The sequence below is a fragment of the Trichomycterus rosablanca genome, chromosome 5 (assembly GCF_030014385.1).
Source record: "Trichomycterus rosablanca isolate fTriRos1 chromosome 5, fTriRos1.hap1, whole genome shotgun sequence".
Lineage (NCBI taxonomy): Eukaryota > Metazoa > Chordata > Actinopteri > Siluriformes > Trichomycteridae > Trichomycterus > Trichomycterus rosablanca.
Window position 1 is genome coordinate 12,385,082 of NC_085992.1, and position 21,177 is coordinate 12,406,258.

The 21,177-nt window shown below is 40.8% G+C and overlaps 1 protein-coding gene across 1 annotated transcript in view; it reads right to left on the minus strand.

Annotated features, from left to right (window-relative positions):
• Positions 1–524: 524 nt before the first annotated feature.
• Positions 525–21,177, minus strand: part of syne2b (spectrin repeat containing, nuclear envelope 2b) — an 89,200-nt gene continuing 68,547 nt past the window's right edge. The window contains exons 65-80 of the mRNA XM_062995728.1: positions 20,403–20,582; positions 18,974–19,111; positions 18,437–18,622; positions 18,244–18,348; positions 17,795–17,947; positions 17,041–17,133; positions 16,116–16,250; positions 13,926–14,012; positions 12,259–12,357; positions 10,441–10,791; positions 6,744–6,899; positions 3,309–3,461; positions 2,115–2,234; positions 1,564–1,667; positions 690–759; positions 525–593 (exon numbers count right to left, since the gene is read on the minus strand). Coding sequence (XP_062851798.1) covers positions 738–759; positions 1,564–1,667; positions 2,115–2,234; positions 3,309–3,461; positions 6,744–6,899; positions 10,441–10,791; positions 12,259–12,357; positions 13,926–14,012; positions 16,116–16,250; positions 17,041–17,133; positions 17,795–17,947; positions 18,244–18,348; positions 18,437–18,622; positions 18,974–19,111; positions 20,403–20,582 — 2,082 coding nt within the window. The 3' untranslated portion in view covers positions 525–593; positions 690–737. The remainder of the gene's footprint in view (positions 594–689; positions 760–1,563; positions 1,668–2,114; positions 2,235–3,308; positions 3,462–6,743; positions 6,900–10,440; positions 10,792–12,258; positions 12,358–13,925; positions 14,013–16,115; positions 16,251–17,040; positions 17,134–17,794; positions 17,948–18,243; positions 18,349–18,436; positions 18,623–18,973; positions 19,112–20,402; positions 20,583–21,177) is intronic.

Genomic DNA, 21,177 nt, shown 5'->3' on the forward strand with positions numbered 1-21,177 from the left:
CCGATGAGTGGATGAGTACCTGCAGTTGCAGTAGCTGGTTGTTTGTGTCGCTGTTTGTTGGTCCAGGCTGGGAGACAAGTGCATGTGATAGTGAAAAAAGTGAGAGTGCAATTCCACTCAGTACCTCAAACAATCCCTCATCCACAGACTGCACATCCTACACGGAGAAAGAGAATGTGTGTTAGTGTGTAGTGTGTGTGTATCTATGTATGTGTGTGTACATGTGTGTAACACTCACTGGAGCTGAGGAAGCAGTTTGTCTCAGCTCTCGTAGGTGTGTGATGTGTGCCTGAAGCTCTTGGAGACACGTATCACCATCAGCACTACTCCATATACACGATGATGAAGGAGATATCTGTAAACATACAACATACACACATTTAACTACCAATCAGACAGGGTATAACTAACTTCCAGCTTTAACTAGCTAACGGACCTGGGTTGAGATGAGCTCAGATGCTTCATTCTCCTCTTCCTGCTCTCCTCCTCTTTGGCTGAGTCTTCTGTGGAGGTGAGTCCACTTCCTTTGTACTGACTCTGCCCCTTCCTGTCCTCGCTCATTCAAAGGTACTGCTACTGTAGGTACAGCAAGCCTGAGGCAGAACAAAATGCACAGCTGTGTTCATGTTTGAAAAGAGACGTATCCCTTAAACTCACTAACTGACTGAGAACTCCTCAAAAAAATTTACCTCCCAATCTAGTCGTATCCAGTTACCCAGTTGCATTACGCTTCCTCTCTACTGATGCTGATCTCCACTTCTGATTGAGGAGAGTGAAACTGACACACACATCTTTTCACTTGCACAACATATATTCATATGCGGATCAGCTTTGTGTACGGAGAGCCACACCCTGATCAATGCATTATTCCTTGACTCTGTGCAGGCGGCATCAACCAGCCAGCAGAGATCAGAACTGCATCAGTTATGAGGTCCCTATACAGCTCCCCACCCTGTATGAACAACAGCCAATCGTAGTTCATGTAGCCGTCCAGCCCAGCCGAATTGCAGAGCTGAGTTTCGAACCGCGTGTATGCTAAAGCTTTAGATTTTAGAGATTAGTACATGAGTGTATGTGCCCTTTTATTATTAGAAACAGAAACTTATGCTAGCAAGGGTTTCGTTTTACCTTGCAGAATTACAAGTAGGTTCCTCATTATCTTTTGAACTTAGGTTAATGACACTTCCACCTCACACCCATCCTAAAACTGGTTTATACATTAATGTTTAAACATGCTGTGCTTTCAATTATATGGGCAGCTTGTTTGTTTACCTTATCCCTCTCTTTACCTAGTGTAAATACTGAGGAAGCTCAGCATTTTGGTTTCAGCATGAAAGAAATGATTTGGTATTAATATAGTGTGTTCTCTTCTGAATAATCTTAAACTTAAGCCAACTTATTGTGTTCAAGTCATTATTAGCATGGCACAACAGTTAGGGTGAGTGCTGCACATTACCAGGGTCCTAAAGGCCTGGCTTAGGCACAGAGTTTGGCACAGTCTGTGAGATACACCCTGAGCATGGTGCATTACTGCACCAATGTTTTAAAGTGTATGTACTTTACCTTGCTTGTTCCTCTGTAGTTAGACTCTGCAGTCTGGCTCTGCTCCCCTGTGCTGCAATGACTTTGGTCAGATCTCTCTGCTCGCTCAGACCCTGCTCCAACTCCTACAACACAAGACATTTTTCAAATTAAGATTATAAAGCATTCAATCAAAGGGTTATCATGTTAAGTAGTCCTGAATGTAAAAAGCTGGCAGTATAAACCCAAACACTGGGAAAAGACAGGTATACCCTGGAAAAGGCGCCAATCTATTGCAGGAAAGTGGAGATCCCCCACCCCTCCCCTTTATGTGGACCTTGCTCTGTGCACTAGAGCAAAGTTATTTAAAAACATGAAAGGCCTTTCCCCAAACTGTTGCCACAATAGCATATAATATACTATATATATATGATTTAGAATATAGTTTACACACCATATAACAACAGCCATGGCTAAAACACCTGGACAAATTAATCAGTGTTCACATACTTTTGACAATACAGTGTATTAAATTGTCACATGGCTCAAAATGTATTAGCACCCCTGTGTGTGTGTGTGTGTGTGTGTTTTACCTTCTGCTGTTGTAGGCTGTTTTGTCTGAAAAGTTTGGCTTTGCTTGAGCTCAGTATCTCTTGCACACTGGCACTGCGTTTCAGCTTAGCCTGAAGGGGGCGTTCTCGCTCAGCACACGCCTGTATTTCATACACATAGTACAGAACGTATATTCATCCATTCATTTATTCATTCATTTACTCATTCTCTGTAATCACAACATCATAAAAAAGGTTGCGTTGAATCTGCACTCTGTCCTGAAAACACCAGGCAAGTGCAAAGAAATACACCCTGAATAGGCCATTGCAGGCATCATGAACTGGCTTCCTCACACCAGTTAATACGTGACAATTGGAGGAAATTGGACTACCAAAAGGAAAGCTATGCAGACATTTGGAAAATATGCTGAACACTGCAAAGACAGTAAATAGGGTGAAGTATGATCACTGTCTGCTGCACCACCATGCATACCATGCACAATCAGCACAGAGGGTCCTAATGACCTGGGATTAATCCTTGCATCTGCTCACTGCTTGTGTATTGTTCAAAATAGATACACAAGCAGAAATGTAATTCCACCACAATTTGCTAATTGCTTTGCAACATAGTGGGATATACACTAATGCTCTGGTGGATTAGTATTTCTAGTCATTGCAGATGTAGATCTAAATATCAGTGTTATGTGTGCAAATATAGAGGTTACAGGTGCTCCTGAATGGGCACTGCCAGCACTGCGCTGGTATCAAACAGGATTCGCTTCATTGACTGTGTGTCTATCAGTGCACCATCTGTGAAAGGTTGCCTAAATGTTAGATTAGTCTTCCATAACACTTGCTGATCCGTCCATTACATCCGTGATTATACTGTTTGCCGACGCTGAAAACGACTTTTACCTTTTAATAAGCACACAGGGGTAAGTGGAGTGATCTAGGTATGGTAAAAATATGTGCTGTTGTCAAATATAGCAGCAAGGATACATCAGGTCAGACTGTGTGGTCAAAGCAAACTGATTTATAATATAAAATAATCTTTACAAAAGTAGTGTATAAAACACCCAATTTAACCACAATAATACAATTAAATACACAATAATAAAATGTCATGAGCATGTTAGATGTCTCGAGTGTCCATAACAGTTCATATCAGGTATTATAACTGTTATTTTACCAGCATCTGTTAAGTGTCTACATGAAAGTGTGTGTGTGTGTGTATACCTTCTCCTCAGTATATCGTTCCTGCAGCAGAAGCTGAAAGGTCACCAGGTTGTTCTTGAGGAGCTGCAGCTTGGCACTGAGTGCTCTCTGCTCTTCATCATTACCCGGTGCAGATACACTCGCCACCTTCTCCTCAATCTCCACAAACATCTCCTACATATACCAAAAAAACTTAATTTACATTTTTGGCATTCAGCAGACGCTTTTATCCAAAGCGACTTACAGTACAGCCAGCATACTGTCTCAGCAGTTGAGGGTTAAGGGTCTTGCTCAAGGACCCAACAGTGGCAACCTGGCAGTGGTGGGGCTTGAACCAGCGACCTTTGGATTACTAGTCCAATACTTTAACCACTAGGCTACAACTCATAAGGCTACTTATATACTCATAACCATTTGTATACTTGTTTTTAAAATATGTCTTTATCTTGCACTATAAAGCAGTCTGATGTGAGTCTGAACACATTAAGCATACAAAGAAGAGAGAAAGTACACGCCCATGTGGCAGATGATTGGGTATGGCTATAAACTAGGAGACGGATCAGGGTCCGAAGGATGAAGGCAATACATACAGTCACGTAAACCATGTGTATATCATGTGCAGTCTATATCAGTGACAGAGCATGCTCAGTTTAGCACTGTTCTGTAGCCCAATGTAAACACCACTCAGCTCACTAAAAAACCTTCTACAAGCAACGGTGATGCTCCTGTCTATAAGCTTCTAGAATAGAACAGCTGCAGTAAAATGCATAAAACATTTTCATTACAATTAAAATGACTGTTTTTTTCATGTTTATATGTGCATAAACAGTAACCTGTAACTGCAGTGTGGAATAAAACCAGTCACTTTCTCACTGCTTTGTGAGCTGAAATGTATAAATGCTATTTGCTCCTCTTTGTTTGCATTATGACACAGGTCACTAGATCACTGATCTGGATCTTTGTGCATCCTCTAAAATATTGATGCAGGAGTCTAATTACACAAACACAGCTGAATACAGAAGTTTCAGCTAGCCTCGGGAGAGTTTCCTCTGTCTTTTACTTATTCGTCAACACATTTTTCCACTTACATTTGCAGAAGTTATAAAAACATATTATGTAAAGGGGGGTATTAAATTATGTAGTGAAATGTATAGCTACATAAAGAAGACATTTCACTATCGTCTATGTAGAAAGATTGTTCATTTAATTTCATTTACCGCTTCAAATCCAAGTCGCAGCAGGTCCAGGACTACCTGGAAACATTGTATGCAAGGTAGGAATACCTTGTACCCAATCATGTCTGTGTAGATTCAAACCCAGATGCGCCACCTGCGCATATACATCAACAACTTTCCCTTTTGCTGTAGTAAAGTGTAATTAGTGTAATTAGTGGCAGACTTTTCTGGTTCATGTATTTATCTCAGTGTTTCCCAATCACAGTCTGACCATACCCACTTCACCAAGCAAGGTGAGCAGCAGTTTCTGGTATGCCTGGGGCATTAGGCATTACGTGTAGGCCAATTTTAACCCGGACATGAACACAAATGTGCACTTTTTCAGCACAAGTAAAAAAAACATTAAATGCCTCAGATTCTCCCAGCATTCAAGCGGGATCCTTTAAATCCTCTTACAAAAACAATAGAAACTTTATTCTCTTTATACTCAAACGTTTAGATGGGTTCGTTTCAGTTCTGTGGTTACCTACTCGACAGTTTTTGTGGTGAGTGTGAGAGGACAGGGGAAGTGGCCGTTTCCTTACAACTACAAAAAGAGTTCCTTTATGCCCTGACCAACTCACTTCATTAGAACTACTGATTCAGTGTGTTTTGTGTGTAACGTGTGTATTATGAGTGTTTTGTGTGCACTGTGTGTATATTATGTGACTATTACAAGTGTATACATGACAGAAGGTGAGAGACAGGGAGTGATGTGTCTATACTGCACCCATAAAACCAACAGTGACTTCATTATGTCTTAATCCATCTAGTAACAGAAGCTTCTACAGTGCTGAATTGAGTCTGATTACTAAAAAGCTTCAGCTAATGTCTAGTACTAACAGACATTTGTGGCCATAATACACTGATCAGCCATAACATTAAAACCACCTCCTTGTTTCTACACTCACTGTCCATTTTATCAGCTCCACTTACCATATAGAAGCAGCTTGAACTTCTACAATTACTGACTGTAGCCCATCTGTTTCTCTACATATCTTTTTAGCCTGCTTTCACCCTGTTCTTCAGTAGTCAGGACCCCCACAGGACCACCACAGAGCAGGTATTATTTAGGTGGTGGATGAGCTCAGCACTGCAGTGACACTGACATGGTGGTGGTGTGTTAGTGTGTGTTGTGCTGGTATGAGTGGATCAGACACAGCACCGCTGCTGGAGTTTTTAAATACCCACTTACTGTCCACTTACTGTCCACTCTATTAGACACTCCTACCTACTTGATTCATCTTATAGATGTAAAGTCAGAGACGATCGCTCATCTATTGCTGCTGTTTGAGTTGGTCATCTTCTAGACATTCATCAGTGGTCACAGGACGCTGCCCACGGGGCGCTGTTGGCTGGATGTTTTTGGTTGGTGGACTATTCTCAGTCCAGCAGTGACAGTGAGGTGTTTAATAACTCCATCAACGCTGCTGTGTCTGATCCACTCATACCAGCACAACACACACTAACACACCACCACCATGTCAGTGTCACTGCAGTGCTGAGAATGATCCACCACCCAAATAATACCTGCTCTGTGGTGGTCCTGGGAGAGTGCTGACCATTGAAGAAAAGCATGAAAGGGGGCTAACAAAGCATGCAGAGAAACAGATGGACAGTCAGTAATTGTAGAACTACAAAGTGCTTCTATATGGTAAGTGGAGCTGATAAAATGGACAGTGAGTGTAGAAACTAGGAGGTGGTTTTAATGTTATGGCTGATCGGTGTATATATTCTACCTACTTAACCTACGTCAATAAAACCTACGTGTGTTTGCTCTAAACCCTCAGGGTTTTTACCTCAGCTGAATTTAAACCATCAGTAATCCCAAACACACCCACACACACCTTCCAAATGGTGACAGGCCCATAATTTCACATTGCAGAATGGTTTTATTTAGCTCAGTGTTTAAAGCACTGGATTAGTAATTGGAAGGTTGCGAGTTCAAGTCCCATCACTGCCAGGTTGCCACTGCTGGGCCCTTAAGCAAGGCACTTAACCGTCAATTGATTGACTTGTACGTGGTCAAAATTGTTTTGTGTGAATACAAAGTCAAAAAACATAATACACATATGAACTGCAAATATGCTAAAGAGCAAAAAACATGTAAATAAATATGTCATACCGTATTGTTCTTTTAAATATTTCAACACACTGTCAGTAACATGATGTAGGAAGGGTGTGAAATAAGTTAGAACTGATCATGTAAGTGAGGTTGAGGGTTGTAATCAAAGGTGCTCACCTGGCAGGTTTGGAGCTGTTGCTCTACACTCTGCAGCATGTCACTATCCAGACTGAGCCAAGCCTTTTCCAGCCAGACCTCCATCTGCGCTGCTCTCTCATGGCAGGAATGAAACTCGCCGTCAGGAATTCCTGAATCCTGGGTTTCACCTGTGACCTAACACAACAGGTGTAAACAAGGGGAGAGAAGAGACGTCACTTCAGGTATTAGCAGGAAGGTGATATACAAACACTGTGTGTGTGTGTGTGTGGAAAATGCAGTGGGTGTGTCTACTGACTCTGAGACAACTAGAAATACTGCACACACACACAAACATATGCCCCCACTTATTCACATATGCCCACTCACACACTCCTTGGGGCTTAACATTTATGGTCCCTATTGACACCAGTAAGTACACACACGCGCACACACACACAATCCGTACATCTCTGTCGTTCGTACTCTCTCCCATGTTTCGACTGTCTCGCTCAGACTATCTGCTTCTGAGTTTTAAACCCTGGCTAGTCCCGCCCACCTGTGGCTAACAGCACTTCCTGAAAATGCTGCTGGTAACACAGCCAGCTCAAGTGACAGGGAACTAATACGCCACCTCAGGCAAAAGTGCTGTATTGTCTGTGTGTGTGTGTGAGAAAACTTTTCACTTCTCCTATTTGCCAACATCCGCTTACAGTTTTACAAAATCGACCATTACACCACACTACTCAATATGTTTAAACTGCAATGCAACATTTGTCCCCTTTGTGGTTTTATTTTTTATTTATTACACTTCAAACTAAAACTGAGTTTAATACAGTCATTGTGTCCAAATAGGAAAAAGTCCCATAACCTTTCAGAATTGAGCTTGTTGTGAGTGGCGAAAATGGATGCAGGTTGGACGTTTTGGAATAAAAGATAAAGAGGGATGAGAGGTCTGGTGTTGAAGATAGAGCTTCCAGACAGGAGGAATAGTGCAGTAAGGGAGGACACATGATTCGCTGTGTCAACTTTAGGGAGCAGTTGAAAGAAGAAGAATTTACCAACTGGCATGTTTTAAGGACGGTGAAAACATACCAAACTCTGGTGCCCAGGTGGCGCAGTGGGATATTCCGCTTGCACACTAACACTGAGTTTCTGAACTCCTCAGTTCGAAACTCGATGTTGCCTCTGGTCGGCTGGGCGCCATCTAGCAGGCATAATTGGCAGTATCTGCAGGGTGGGGGGCCGGACTATGTGTGGGTGGGTCTTCATACGCTGTGTAAGGACCCTGATTGGTGGAAGAGACGCCTGTGCAGAATGCAGGGGCGAGAAGAGGAGGGCTGTACACGTGTCGGAAGAGGCATGTACAGTGACGTGCTCTCCTCGGATGCAATGTGGTATCTCTGGTAGCAGCGGAAGACAAAATTGAGTGAGCTAAATCGGGAGGAAAATCGGGAGAAAATGCATTAAAAAAAAACCATACCAAACTCCTTACAGACAGTGAGTGGAGATAGTGACCCAATAAATTGAGACTCATCTTAAATCATGATTATGGAGAAGGTAAAACACAAGCTGTCTACATGTTCTCATGTCTCTAAGAATGTGATGCCTATGTTGGATTAGACCACAAGAGCCATGTTGAATCATGTCTGATAGTGTAACCTAAAGAAGTTGATGTGCATGTATTATGACCATGACAATGTGACCCTGATAAAGCAAAACCCATGCAGAATCATGACCCTGAAAAGGTAGAACTTAGAAGGTGATGGCTTTGCTGTATCTGAGACTTACCATTATCATTACCCTGACCAGAAACTATGACTCTTTGACAATGACCTTGAAAAAATGATGCTCATGTTATATAATTATATAAACAATATATACAGTAGGTGAATTTGGGAAGGAAATATCGAAGATCTATTATGACGTTTGACTAAAAGGCGATGACAATACGCTATAATGTATCTGAGAAGGTAATGCTCATGTATAAGGACAGAAAGATAATGCAGATCAGGTCTTAGAAACTTTAGCCCAAGTTGTATGACATACATTTCATTTTTTCATTTCATTGTCATCAACCATTTTTTCCTGGTCAGGGTGGCAGCAAGACCAGTTCTACTGAAAAACACTGGGCAATAAATGGATTGACAGGGTGCCAATCACAGGCTTTCAGCTATAAGACATAGCCAATCGTGTCTGTTTACACTAGCCCACAACTGGTAATGCCAAGTTCACACTGCACGACTGAATCTCCTGCACTCGGGAGTCCTTCAGTCGGTGTATATTTCAGACTACACGACTGATCGGCGATAGGGGGTCACACACTACACGATCCATCACCAACTGGAATCTCAGGCGAGCTTCTCTGGTCTCCCTTTTTTTCTTCTTTACAAAAACACACGTGAGAAGTGACGAGGGGTTTAATGACACCACGTCCAAAAATGTCAACAAGTAGCGAGTGATCAAAGTGTTTGTGGTCTGATGTGCAGCGTAAAATCAAAGAGGAAAAATGAATGAATCTGAGTGGATTTGGCAACACGAACAGTATATGGCTTGTTCTATAGTAAGTTTGAGGTTAATTAATAATTTTGCAATGCAGCGTGGGTGTTATGTTTTGTAGAGGACGATCAAATCAGAAATACTGTAAAACGTGTGTGTGCCGGTGTATCCTGATATAAACTATATCCTCTCCTGCGTTTCCCCTCACGCTGTATCCTGCGTTCTCATTGACTGTTCGACATGTCACTCATTCTCAGTCGCACATCTGAGATCAGATATCTGATGTGCTAGAAAACTCGATCCGGTCGCCGAGCGCTCGGCGAGCTGGTCGGGTCGAGTTGTTGGATAGTTCACACTTAGCGACTGAGAGCCGAGTTTTGATCGCCGATCGAACGCTGAGTTGCTCCCGACCCGGAAAATCAAGCACCGACCAGTCGCCGAGCGAAAATCAGGCCAAAAATCGTGTAGTGTGAACTAGGCATAAGATCCAGATTTGAATCTCAGCAATGGTGGGCTAATAGTTTGGTAATAGATCTCTGTGCCACCCGGGCGGCCCATTTACATACTGTACATACGAGGGATCTTCAAAATGTTTTTCGCACTTTTATATTTCTGTTGAAAACGATGAGGGTGGGAGGAGTAGTAATTGGTCGTGTCTGAGAGACTGAGAGAGAGCTTATAGTCCGGATTTAGCGCCATCTGATTTTCACCTTTTTGGACGCTCAAAGAAGCTTTAAGGGGAAGAAGATTTTTATGTGATGATGATGTGAAAGCAGCAGTGCATCAGTGGCTATGCGCTCACCCAAAAACATTTTATTATAAAAAGTTGGGACGCTGGGAAAAATGCATCCGAAAGGTGACTATGTAAAAAGTGATGTCATTTGTTTTTGAAATTCTTAATAAATAGAGTTAAAAAGAGTGTGGACACTTTTAGATGAATCCTCATACATATATAAAACATTTTCTTTTCAATTGATTAATTGATTAAATTGTATTGGGTTGTGTTACATTTCATCAATGAAGCATAAAAATGAAAGCTGGTAAATTCTGGTGTAACGCTGTTACTAATACTGAATAGTTCAGTAGACACACTGATTATGTGCAGGGGGTTCTGAATGTTAGCATGTGAGTTGAGGATCAGTACGGTAGGTTTAGGGTAGATGCACAGGTGAGATATTGGTAAGGTTTCAAGAGGACAGTTTAAATCAGGAGAACTCACTACCTGCACTTCAGGGCTTACCAGGACGTTGGCTGTCCTCTGGTGAGGTGTGCATGTGGCCTGAGACTGCGTGGGCTCAGTGTGTGCTGCCTTGGTTGCCATGTCCTCTAATGAAGGTGCAGAAGGGGTAAGGCATGGCGTGAGTGTATCTTTGGAGCTTTTTTGTCTTAGTGGATCCTTGGTTAAATTGTCAGACGCCTCAGGTAAGGTCAGAGGTCCTTGAGAATCTGCGCTTAAGGTTTTGGACTCTTTGGGCTGTTCTAGATGAATGGGTGACAGTGTGCATATAGTTTGCTTGAGTGTATGTGTTTCGCTGGTGTGCATCTTCAGCACCTCTGGTTTGATATGCTCCCCCTCCTGAGCACCACGCTCCTGACACACAGAAAGAGAGAGAGACGAGGGGGTAGATCACTTTGGTGGGTTTATTTTAGCTTTTCATTTTTATTTATGTTTAAAAGACAGAAGCTGGAAGAAATAACAGAAAGCGTGAGCAGGGCTAATGAAGGAATCAGTGCTTTTACATGGCAAAGTAAGACAAAAAGACGTCAACTCGGTAAAATACGTAAAGTAGCCTTTATTTACCTAAAATGCAGTAAATTAATGAGTACGCAAAACTCTGTCGCATAGAAGCTCCATGTTAAGTGAGTACATACTATACAATATAATCATTTAAATGCACAACTTAAAGCACTCAGTATAATACAGACTGTTGTATCACGATTAATATGATCTGTAACAACATTAATGGTCTTAGTAAGTCAAATAAATGCAAAATAATGCAGGTTTACAAAAGTAAAACATGCCATAAGGGAGCACTGACACTATTTCTGTCTGTTTCTGTATATTTAGTAGACAAGTGACAAGGCACAAGTTATCATGCAATTCAGTCAATAAACTTGCATCTTTATGGAAATAAAGGCACCTCAGCTGTTTTAAGTAACACATGGTTTGAATTTATTGCATTATAAGTTTCCATAGCATAAAGTCACCCTGCATGGCTGGAGCCAATTTTAAGAAGCAAAAAGTTTCCCATTACGGGGCATAGGGGTGTCTAAAAGTTTTAAAGTGCTGCAGGGATGAACTGGAGTTCATGTGTATCATTACCACAATCCAGTATGGAAAACAATGGGAAAACATAGAGTCAGATTTCAAAAATACATCCGCTAGCTGATCCATCTTCGCTACTGCTGTCATGGTATCATTATAAAATAAAACAGAATAGAAAAGATTTAGCTGGAGGGGACGTTTGGAGGAAACTAGGAAAATACTGAGAATTAGACCGTTTCAGTACGTTTAGCAATTGATTGTGTCATATTATTATTAATCCTGTCAGATATCATATTCTGTAGAGCAATGATTTTGGAAGATTCACTTCTATTTTTCTACACTTAAAAGGAGCAGCCATGTAAAGACACTGAATTTGAAATAAAGAGTTCTAGTTCCAGAAGGTTACAGATGTGAAGGTTACAGCTAGCAGAAGTTTCAGTGCTAGTAGATAACAGGTGTAAACAGAAGAGAAAAGAACCCCAGTTTTAGTTCCAGAGAGTTTCAGAAGCAAATGGTCTATTTCTAGAAAATTCCAGAAGTAAAATGCATAGAAGTCTAGTTTAAGTTGCAAAAGATCTTAATCTTTTCTTTCAGTTGGGTTCAATTTCTAGAGATTTCAAGGAGTAAAAGAAATAGAAGGTTCAAGGCGTAAACAATACAAAAGCACAGTCGTAGTTCCGAAACAAGTGAGAGGTTCCAGTAAAGAGAACTCTAGTATTAAGAGACCACACACTTCTGCTGGCCTCTGGAGGGAGACTTGGAGAGCTCTCTAACAAATGGAGTGTTGGTTACCGGCTCTTTGGAGGGAGACTGTGCTCGGACGGTAGCCTCTGATTCAGATGCAGCTTCTGATGGACTCGTCTCTGAGGCCACACACTCAACTTCAGCTTCCTAAAGGTGACAAAAACGAATGCTCTTTTGTATCCATTACATTAAACTACACTTTGAATGTTCACTGATCAGCCATAACATTAAAACCACCTCCTTGTTTCTACACTCACTGTCCATTTTATCAGCTCCACTTACCATATAGAAGCACTTTGTAGTTCTACAATTACTGACTGTAGTCCATCTGTTTCTCAGCACTACAGTGACACTGACATGGTGGTGGTGTGTTAGTGTGTGTTGTGCTGCTATGAGTGGATAAGACACAGCAGTGCTGATGGAGTTTTTAAACACCTTAGTGTCACTGCTGGAATGAGAATAGTCAACCAACCAAATATATCCAGCCAACAGCGCCCCGTGGGCAGCCTCCTGTGACCACTGATGAAGGTCTAGAAGATGACCGACTCAAACAGTAGCAATAGATGAGCGATCGTCTCTGACTCTGACTTTACATTTACAACCAACTAGGTAGGAGTGTCTAATAGAGTGGACAGTGAGTGGACACAGTATTTAAAAACTCCAGCAGTGCTGCTGTGTCTGATCCACTCATACCAGCACAACACACACTAACACACCACCACCACGTCATGGTCACTGCAGTGCTGAGAATGATCCACCACCTAAATAATACCTGCTCTGTGGTGGTCCTGACCACTGAAGAACAGGGTGAGGAGGTTAAAAAAGCATGCAGAGAAACAGATGGACTGCAGTCAGTAATTGTAGAAGTACAAAGTGCTTCTATATGGTAAGTGGAGCTGATAAAATGGACAGTGAGTGTAAAAACAAGGAGGTGGTTTTAATGTTATGGCTGATCAGTTTATTTGTGCAGAAAGCAGTACACCAAACTGGTATATAGTAGTGTAACAAAAGTATGTGGACACCCATTCTTTTCTTTCAGTTCAGAGGTTTCAACCACATAAAATGCTAACAAATAAATAAAATTACTCAATGTTTCTAGATTTGCAGCTACATTTTGGGAAAGGCCCTTTACTATTCCAGCCTGACCTTTGAGCCACTGTGCACAAAGTAAGCTCTGTACATTGTTTGTTGAATTTGGTAGAGAAAAACTGTGGCCCTTACAGAGCCCTAAAATCAACCCATTAACCACCTTTGGGATGAACTGAAATTGTGTTTATAAGCTAGGCCGTTTCATCTAGGTCCTGACCTCACCAATGCTCTAATGGTAAGGCAGTCACAGCTCAGTGGTTAAGGTACAGGAGTAGTAATCGGAAGGTTGCTGGTTCAAGTCCCAGTGCTGCCAAGTTGCCACTGTTGGGCCTCTAAGCAAGGCCCCTAAACCTTAATTGCTCAAACAGTATTTATTTGTAATTGTAAGTCACAGTAAATTAACTGTTCATTTTCTTAATGCACACATAGGCAATAAACCTTTCATTATGCTTTTAGTCAACGTGCCTGCTTTATGAACAGCTAAATAATAAACCTATAAATAAACCTACTGATGTTAATAATTAAAGCTATGAACACTCTGATATTTAATTTGAACGGCTCTTAAGATGCCCTGCTGAAAGACATATCACAGTTTTTAGCCTCAGGTTTTATAGGGTGGAAGTTACCTTGGGATCTGTTTCCTTAATACCAGCCTCTGTTGATGTTGAAGTAGTGGTAGCAGCAGCAGCTCCTCTCTCATCTCTCTCTGAGTCCTACACAATCAAACATAAGTCAGGAACTTAGACTCACTAATTCAGCGTTAGGATTCCACTAGACCTTTAACCATGACAGCTTCTCTCAATGATTTTTATTTGCATGTGCTCCAAAGTTCTCATGTACACAGTGCAACCATCCGTGATGCGAAATGAGCAAGCTTTCAAGATGCAAATGTGTGATTACGGTGCCACCTAAAGGTGGGTTCGAGAGAACATGCAAACGTGATGCAGAAAAAGTAGTTTACATCGAGAGAGGAAGGACACAAGACAGAGGAAAACACACAAAAGCACCAGATCCAGGCAGAAGATGAAAAAAGTTAACTCCGGCAAGTAATACAGAAGAACAAAAAGCCCAAACAACTACACAAGAACTAATGTACTAAACTGAACATATTTTTATCTGATCTCAGCAGTTCTACCCAGTAGCAAAAAAACAACTAGTGTTTAATCAGAACATGTGACTGTTACACCATCCTACATATATTGCTAGTAAATAACTAAAATACCAAGCATTACTGATCACACAGCGTATATACACTGATCAGCCATAACATTAAAACCACCTTCTTTCTACTCTCACTGTCCATTTTATCAGCTCCACTTACCATACAGAAGCACTTTGTAGTTCTACAATTACTGACTGTAGTCCATCTGTTTCTCTACATGCTTTGTTAGAAACCCCCACAGGACCACCACAGATTAGGTATTATTTGGGTGGTGGGTCATTCTCAGCACTGCAGTGACACTAACATGGTGGTGGTGTGTTAGTGTGTGTTGTGCTGGTATGAGTAGATCAGACACAGCACAACGCACACTAACACACCACCACCATGTCATTGTCACTGCAGTGCTGAGAACAATCCACGATTTTGAGAGTTTGAGATCTCATCCCACCTTGGCGCCCTCATTCTGCATGCTTTTAAAACATGGGAAAAAAATAGGAGTACTCAAGAGAAACCCATGAGGACATGGAGAGAGAAAAATTAAAGACAGTGACCCAATGCAACAATCAAACCAAGCTTCTCACAACCCCCCTACACACACACACACACACTCTGTCAGCACTCGGATGAACAAATACACATACTAGTTAATAAGTCATCTGTGCTGTAACAGATTCAGTTTATGTGAAGTTATTAGCCTGGTGCTGAATGGAGGAACATAATGAAATATGTAATGACATAAAAGACTCAAGTGGAACGTAGAAATGAGAAACAGTGAAGCAGGCCAGTGAGAAAAGATGTGAGAGAACTGGTGAGAAGACACAAAGGAGCGAAACAGAAGAGGATTTCCTCTCGGCGTATCCCTTTACCTCTGAGCTACAACTCATAATGGTTTCACAGTATGAAGTGAAAGGAGATTTTCTTTGCTCTTCATTTTCTTCTCTTGCATCTTCATATTGATCATCATCATCATCAATAACTTCTACCACGTCAAGATATATTTCCTCCTCCTCCTCACGCTCCTCCTTTATACAGCATAGCTGCTGGGTCATGGTAAACATGGTTCAATATCATAACTTCATAAAACATCTCAAGTCAATGGAGCCAATGTATATTAATACACACGGGAAGTTCTTTATAGTCGTACCAGTACCGATTGTTCTACATGTTTATAGGTTCAGTGTCGCCAAGGGTTTCATGAGTAAAATTATAAGGCACTGTTTTTTGCGTTTTTTCCCAAACTAGCCATATCCAATTAACCTGATGTTGACCTCCACACCTGACTGAGGTGAGCCATGACTAACGCACGCCCCTAATATGAATAGTGATTTATATTGACTTCAAATTGTATGTTATGGTTTCATGACGGTTTAACTATTGTGGTTATAATAAATGTTTGGATATTGTGATAAGTGTGTTTTAATTATTGTGACAAATGCTGTGTAATATGTGTATAACTGTCCAGTCATTGTTTTAGTCCACAGATAATTCAGTGCTTGCATGTCTTGTGTGCTGTCTAAACTCTACTCGCATTTAATTCTATTTCTGATCTTCTTCATGTTTCATGGATAACATATGACAAAAACCTTCAACATCTATCCCATGTAGATCTGAAAACAAAGCTTACAAAAGAAAAAGCTAGTCAAGATTTTCTAACCTCAGTTTGAGCCACCAGGCCGAATCTCTCCTCGGGAGTCGACTCAGTTATGGTCATCAGAACGGCTCCAGACTGCGTCAGCACGTCCTCTCTCATGTGTACTATTTCCACCTGTCCCTGCTCCGAACCATCATCCTAAACACACACACACAGTATATTTCATATTATTGCTTTACTAGTGGACCTAAGCTCTAAAAATGACATCTGCAGTGTGCATTAGCATTGTAAGTCAAAACCTCAAAACCCTGTTTTTAGTGATCGCATAGTTGCACTCAGTTGTTGTGGTAACACTTGTTTTTGTCATTCTGAGTTTCTATATATTAGAAAATGTAAGTGTGTAGTGATTGGCTATATCTTAGTGGTTGATTGCCAAGGCCCGTGAAAGGTTGACAACCAGTTACTGAATTGCACCCAGTGAATCTGGGAAAACCAGACCCGCCGTGACCCTGACCAGAATAAAATGAAATAAAAATATATTATCACTATTTTTGATTCTAATTATTACTGCAAATATAAAGTTGAAATGCTCATATAGAGCAGCAGTCCACCCCAGCTGAGATCCAGGTTTGAATCTCAGCTGTGCTATCACACAGTCACAGATATGGTTGGCTGATGTCTGAGACACAGGAATGGCAGAAGCCCTACAATAGATTGGTGCTTTGTGCCCAGGCCTGCTGCAACCCTGACTAGGATAAAGCAGTCGATGAAAAATATGAACCTGGTGCCTGAATGTATTTATGTGTTCTTGAATTTAAACACTATTTTTATTGAGTACTTTAAATAACACACTAAATGTACTGAATCTGTTTTCACTATTTTTATCATTGTCTCGTACATGTATCTTTTTTATTTATGTATTAGTTACATCCCATCTTTTTGTACACCCTGAATAAATGTAAAATGCTAAACTGATCACTGTAATGACCTGAGTCTCCTCTTCTATGATGGTAGGAGGAACACGGAAGGTTGAGGGCATCTCACATGGATCTGCTACCACAACAGTGTGCTCTAGTGCCAGCTGATGGGAGAGATATTGCAAGTCATTTAGAACATTCATGGATGATTCATAAACTCAAGTGATACAAATTGACATAAAAAGGGGTTTTAGCACATCTGCCGAGTCAAAAATATACATAAATCAACATGGCAATCTAGTGAATTCTTAGAACCTATATAAATAGGGCTAGTGTAGGTACACCTATCACAAGATGGTGAATAATGAAGGTCAGTGTGTATTGATACGCTATAGTGATCCCTGTGTGAACCAGTCCTATGCAAGTGAAAAGAAACCATTGGCTACTACATGTGTTTTAGAGGGGGTGTGTATTAGTTACGGCCCTCCTCGGTCAGGGCTGGGGTCTGCAGCAGTAGAGGAGATACAGCTGAGGAATTGAATATAACTAGTCTGAGGACATGAAGAATGGACAGTGTTTTTTCTCATTGCTGATGCAACAGTGACTACTACTGTCTGGTTGAGGTACCAACACGAGTAGCGGAGAAACACATAGAGCATAGCGTGATTCTCTGTAGTTTCTCTATAGGCCAGCGCAAAAGGTGGATTGTAATGAGAATTGGACGTGACTCAATTGTGAGCAAAGGGGAAAAATGCAAAATAAAATCCCTAATGCAATGACATACATGTGAACAAGTGTGAAATGTGTGTGTGTGTGTGTGTGTACCTGTTCTAGCTCCAGTAGTTTTTTCAACAGGAGCTCAGCCTTGCTGAACACAGTGAAAGAGTTTTCTGCTCCTTCAGGTAAACCCAGTCCGGTCTTACAGTTCTGCATTTCATCTACCGTCCTCTTCATCAGCTCGATTCTGTCTACTGCAGTCTGAGCACACGTACACACACACACACACACACACACAAAAGTAAATAATTTAAACCATTTAATGATGTCTGAGACATGTTTTATTCAAAAATTACACAAGTTTAAAGATATTATGCCCTACATAATAACACATGGTCCACGACTGTTCAAAAATGGTAATAAAATAAAAAATAAAATAAAATCAAAACACTTAGTCAGGTGTTCTCAGCAGATTTATTTGCACGTTATTGCATGTGTAAGCAGAATAAACTGTGCAAAAAATCAGTCAGTGGTGACATATTTGATCATATACACACCTTAAACTTGTCTTGAGTGATGCCCTGCTTGGAAGTAAGTGCTGTTTTGAGTTCTATCACGTCTTTCTCCATGATCTTCAGCTCAGACTCCATAGCATCTATCTCCTGTAAAGAAAGTGATGTATCTCAGAACAAACATTAAACATGTGTCTGTATAAACCACTACTGTTTGTGAGTGTATGTGGGTACTTACAGCCGAAGCATGTTCTAGTTTATTTAGGAGCTCGAGCAGGTTGTTCTGCATGTCCACCACACGCTGATCTGCTTCACTCAGCTCTTGCTGTAAGCTGCGCACATCACACACACTCGCCATGTCCTTCAACACGCTCTCGAATCCCTGCAACGTTCTCCGGATCTGCTCTGAGTCATTGAGAACCATCTACAGAGGAACATCATTGATTGGTTGTGATTGTATGGATATTTATATACGCTGAAGTTTCAATATTTCTGCAACTGAATGATTTTCTGTAGCTGAATGATTTCTTTATTTAGCTTGTTATGGGTTCAGAAATATGACCAATATCAATCTCAATTTTGTGGCATGGCCTTCAGATTCCTAGTTATTAATATTATTAACTTAAGCTTGTGACTTCCATAAAAATATGTCCATAAAAATAGGGCTTATTTGACTGCCCCCCATGAAAAGGCACATGGAACAGACTTACAGTTTTCAGAGATACGTGTATTAAAATCGTACAGTGTGAAGGAGTATGACCAAGGAGACTGTTACCTGTAGAGCATTAGCGTGGGTATCCAGGCATTTAGCAGTGGTGTAGGTACATGATGCATTCAGCCACGACAGAGATTCAGTAATCCAGCTTTGAGATCCCTGTACCATCTCCCCATGCTCCTGAATCCAACCTGGCATCTACACACACACATTTTCAGTCAAACAAAAAAAACAAAAACAAAGCTCAAGGCAAAGGAAGGCCAGTTCTTATCAGTTTCATATCTGATACATCTTTCATATGAGGATCATGTATTAACGGATTGTAAAAACAAGAAGTCAGAAGAGAAGCTGCTTAATATGGTCAGACTTGGGTACATGGTTATGGCACTGAAGGTCGGTTGGTTAGAATTGCGGCTCCGACAGGCAGCCACTGTTAGGCTGACCCTGCCTTCAAGCACACATATGACAAGCCACACGAAGCTACATGTGAACTCGCACAGGTGTCTGGAGGAATCCTGGAGATCACATATCACAGAGGGAAGAGACACTGTTCAACCTTGCCTCCCTCAAACGCGAACAACTGTGTTTGTGTGGACTTGCTAAGATTCAAAATCATACATTCGAACACTCCATAGATGTGTGCTAGTGCGCCACTCGAGAACCAGTTTTATTTATTTAAGCACATTTCATGCACAATTTGATTCATGAATAACAGTGTAAGGGAATTGATTTAAATATAAAAAGTTAATAACATAACTATACATCCTAGTATAAAATTACAAATTACACTGAATAAAATTGATTACAAGTAAAATGTGGAAATAATGTGCATCACAAACAAGTGCAAATGTTATAGCCTATAATTTCAGTCACTAAACCATAAAAATTTCCTGGACACTGGATTTAAAAATGGAAAAAAAAAACATTCAAAAGTGACCCAACTGAGTTTTTATTTTCTATATCTTTGCAATAAATTAATTTCGTCATTCAAGCTTCCATGAATTCCTCAATTAACTTGTTTTTGATCATCACAAATCCTTATTTCAGTTTTATATTTTTTACTTTTTTAATAAAAACCATTTTTGTATCACTACCCTTCTAATGCACAACATGGGTCAAAAATGACCCTTATGTATTTACTATGGAATTTGACAGAAACTACTGACATTTGTAAGTGTTTGTAGTCAAAAACATATTTACTGATCTTTTAAAAGACAACCAAAGATTAGGCTCTTCAATCTTGAATATGTCCAATACTATTTGCTTGCTCGCTGTTTACATATTCTAGTATAGATAGCTTTTATTAGCTAAGACAGTAAATACATGAATAACTGACAAATGTGCATATGAAAATATTCTTGAATGGATGAATATGGGTAATTTTTGACCCATGTTGTGCATTAGAAGGGGGTTTGCTTAGCTTGTGCATCAAAGGGTTAAGTCCATAAGAGCACAGATTTAGATTAAGTAATATAAGATTAAACAGCACCTTGCTGAGGAGAGTGGTCCTGTTTTCAGCCTGTTTGGAAAGACGTGTGTGCTGCTCTTGAGTGTGTGCCAGTTTCTCAGCAAAGGCCTGCATCTCCTCTTTCTCCTCACTCAGGTCCTGGAGCTCCACTTCCACAGCAGTGAGGCGAGAGTGTAAGCTGTCCAACTCGTCCCACACATACTACAAGGCGAAACACAAAGTTGTGGACACCCCACCTAATTATTGAGTTCGGTTTAAGCCACACCTATTGCTAACAGGTGTAAAAAACAATAGTATAAAATAATGATGCTTTTAACTTTGAGGCAACATTTTGGGAAAGGTCATTTCCTGTTCCAGTATTATTGTGTCCTATACACAAATACAGGTCCAGAAAAACATGATTTCACAAGTGTGGTGTGGGGGAACGCTAGTGGTCAGTACAGAATTCTGCTTTCAACCCCACGCAACACCTTCTGCATGTTTTTGGAAGGTAGGGGAAAACCAGATTACTCAGGAAAACCCAAGTTCATGAGAAAATGCTCACAAATAACAACTGTGGGTGATGATCGAACCCAGGTTCCTTGGACCTTTAATGAAATGAAGCACCCACTCTACCAGCTTTGCCACCATGTTGCAAAGGAAATGTTACTGAGTTCAAAAGAGTTCTCTTATTATAGTTCTAAAATAACTTTTTTTTTTACCACCTCTTATCTTGGTCAGGGTTGGGTTGGGTCTGTTTATTTCCAGAATCACTGGACGCAACACACTAACACACCCTGGACAGAACACCAATCCA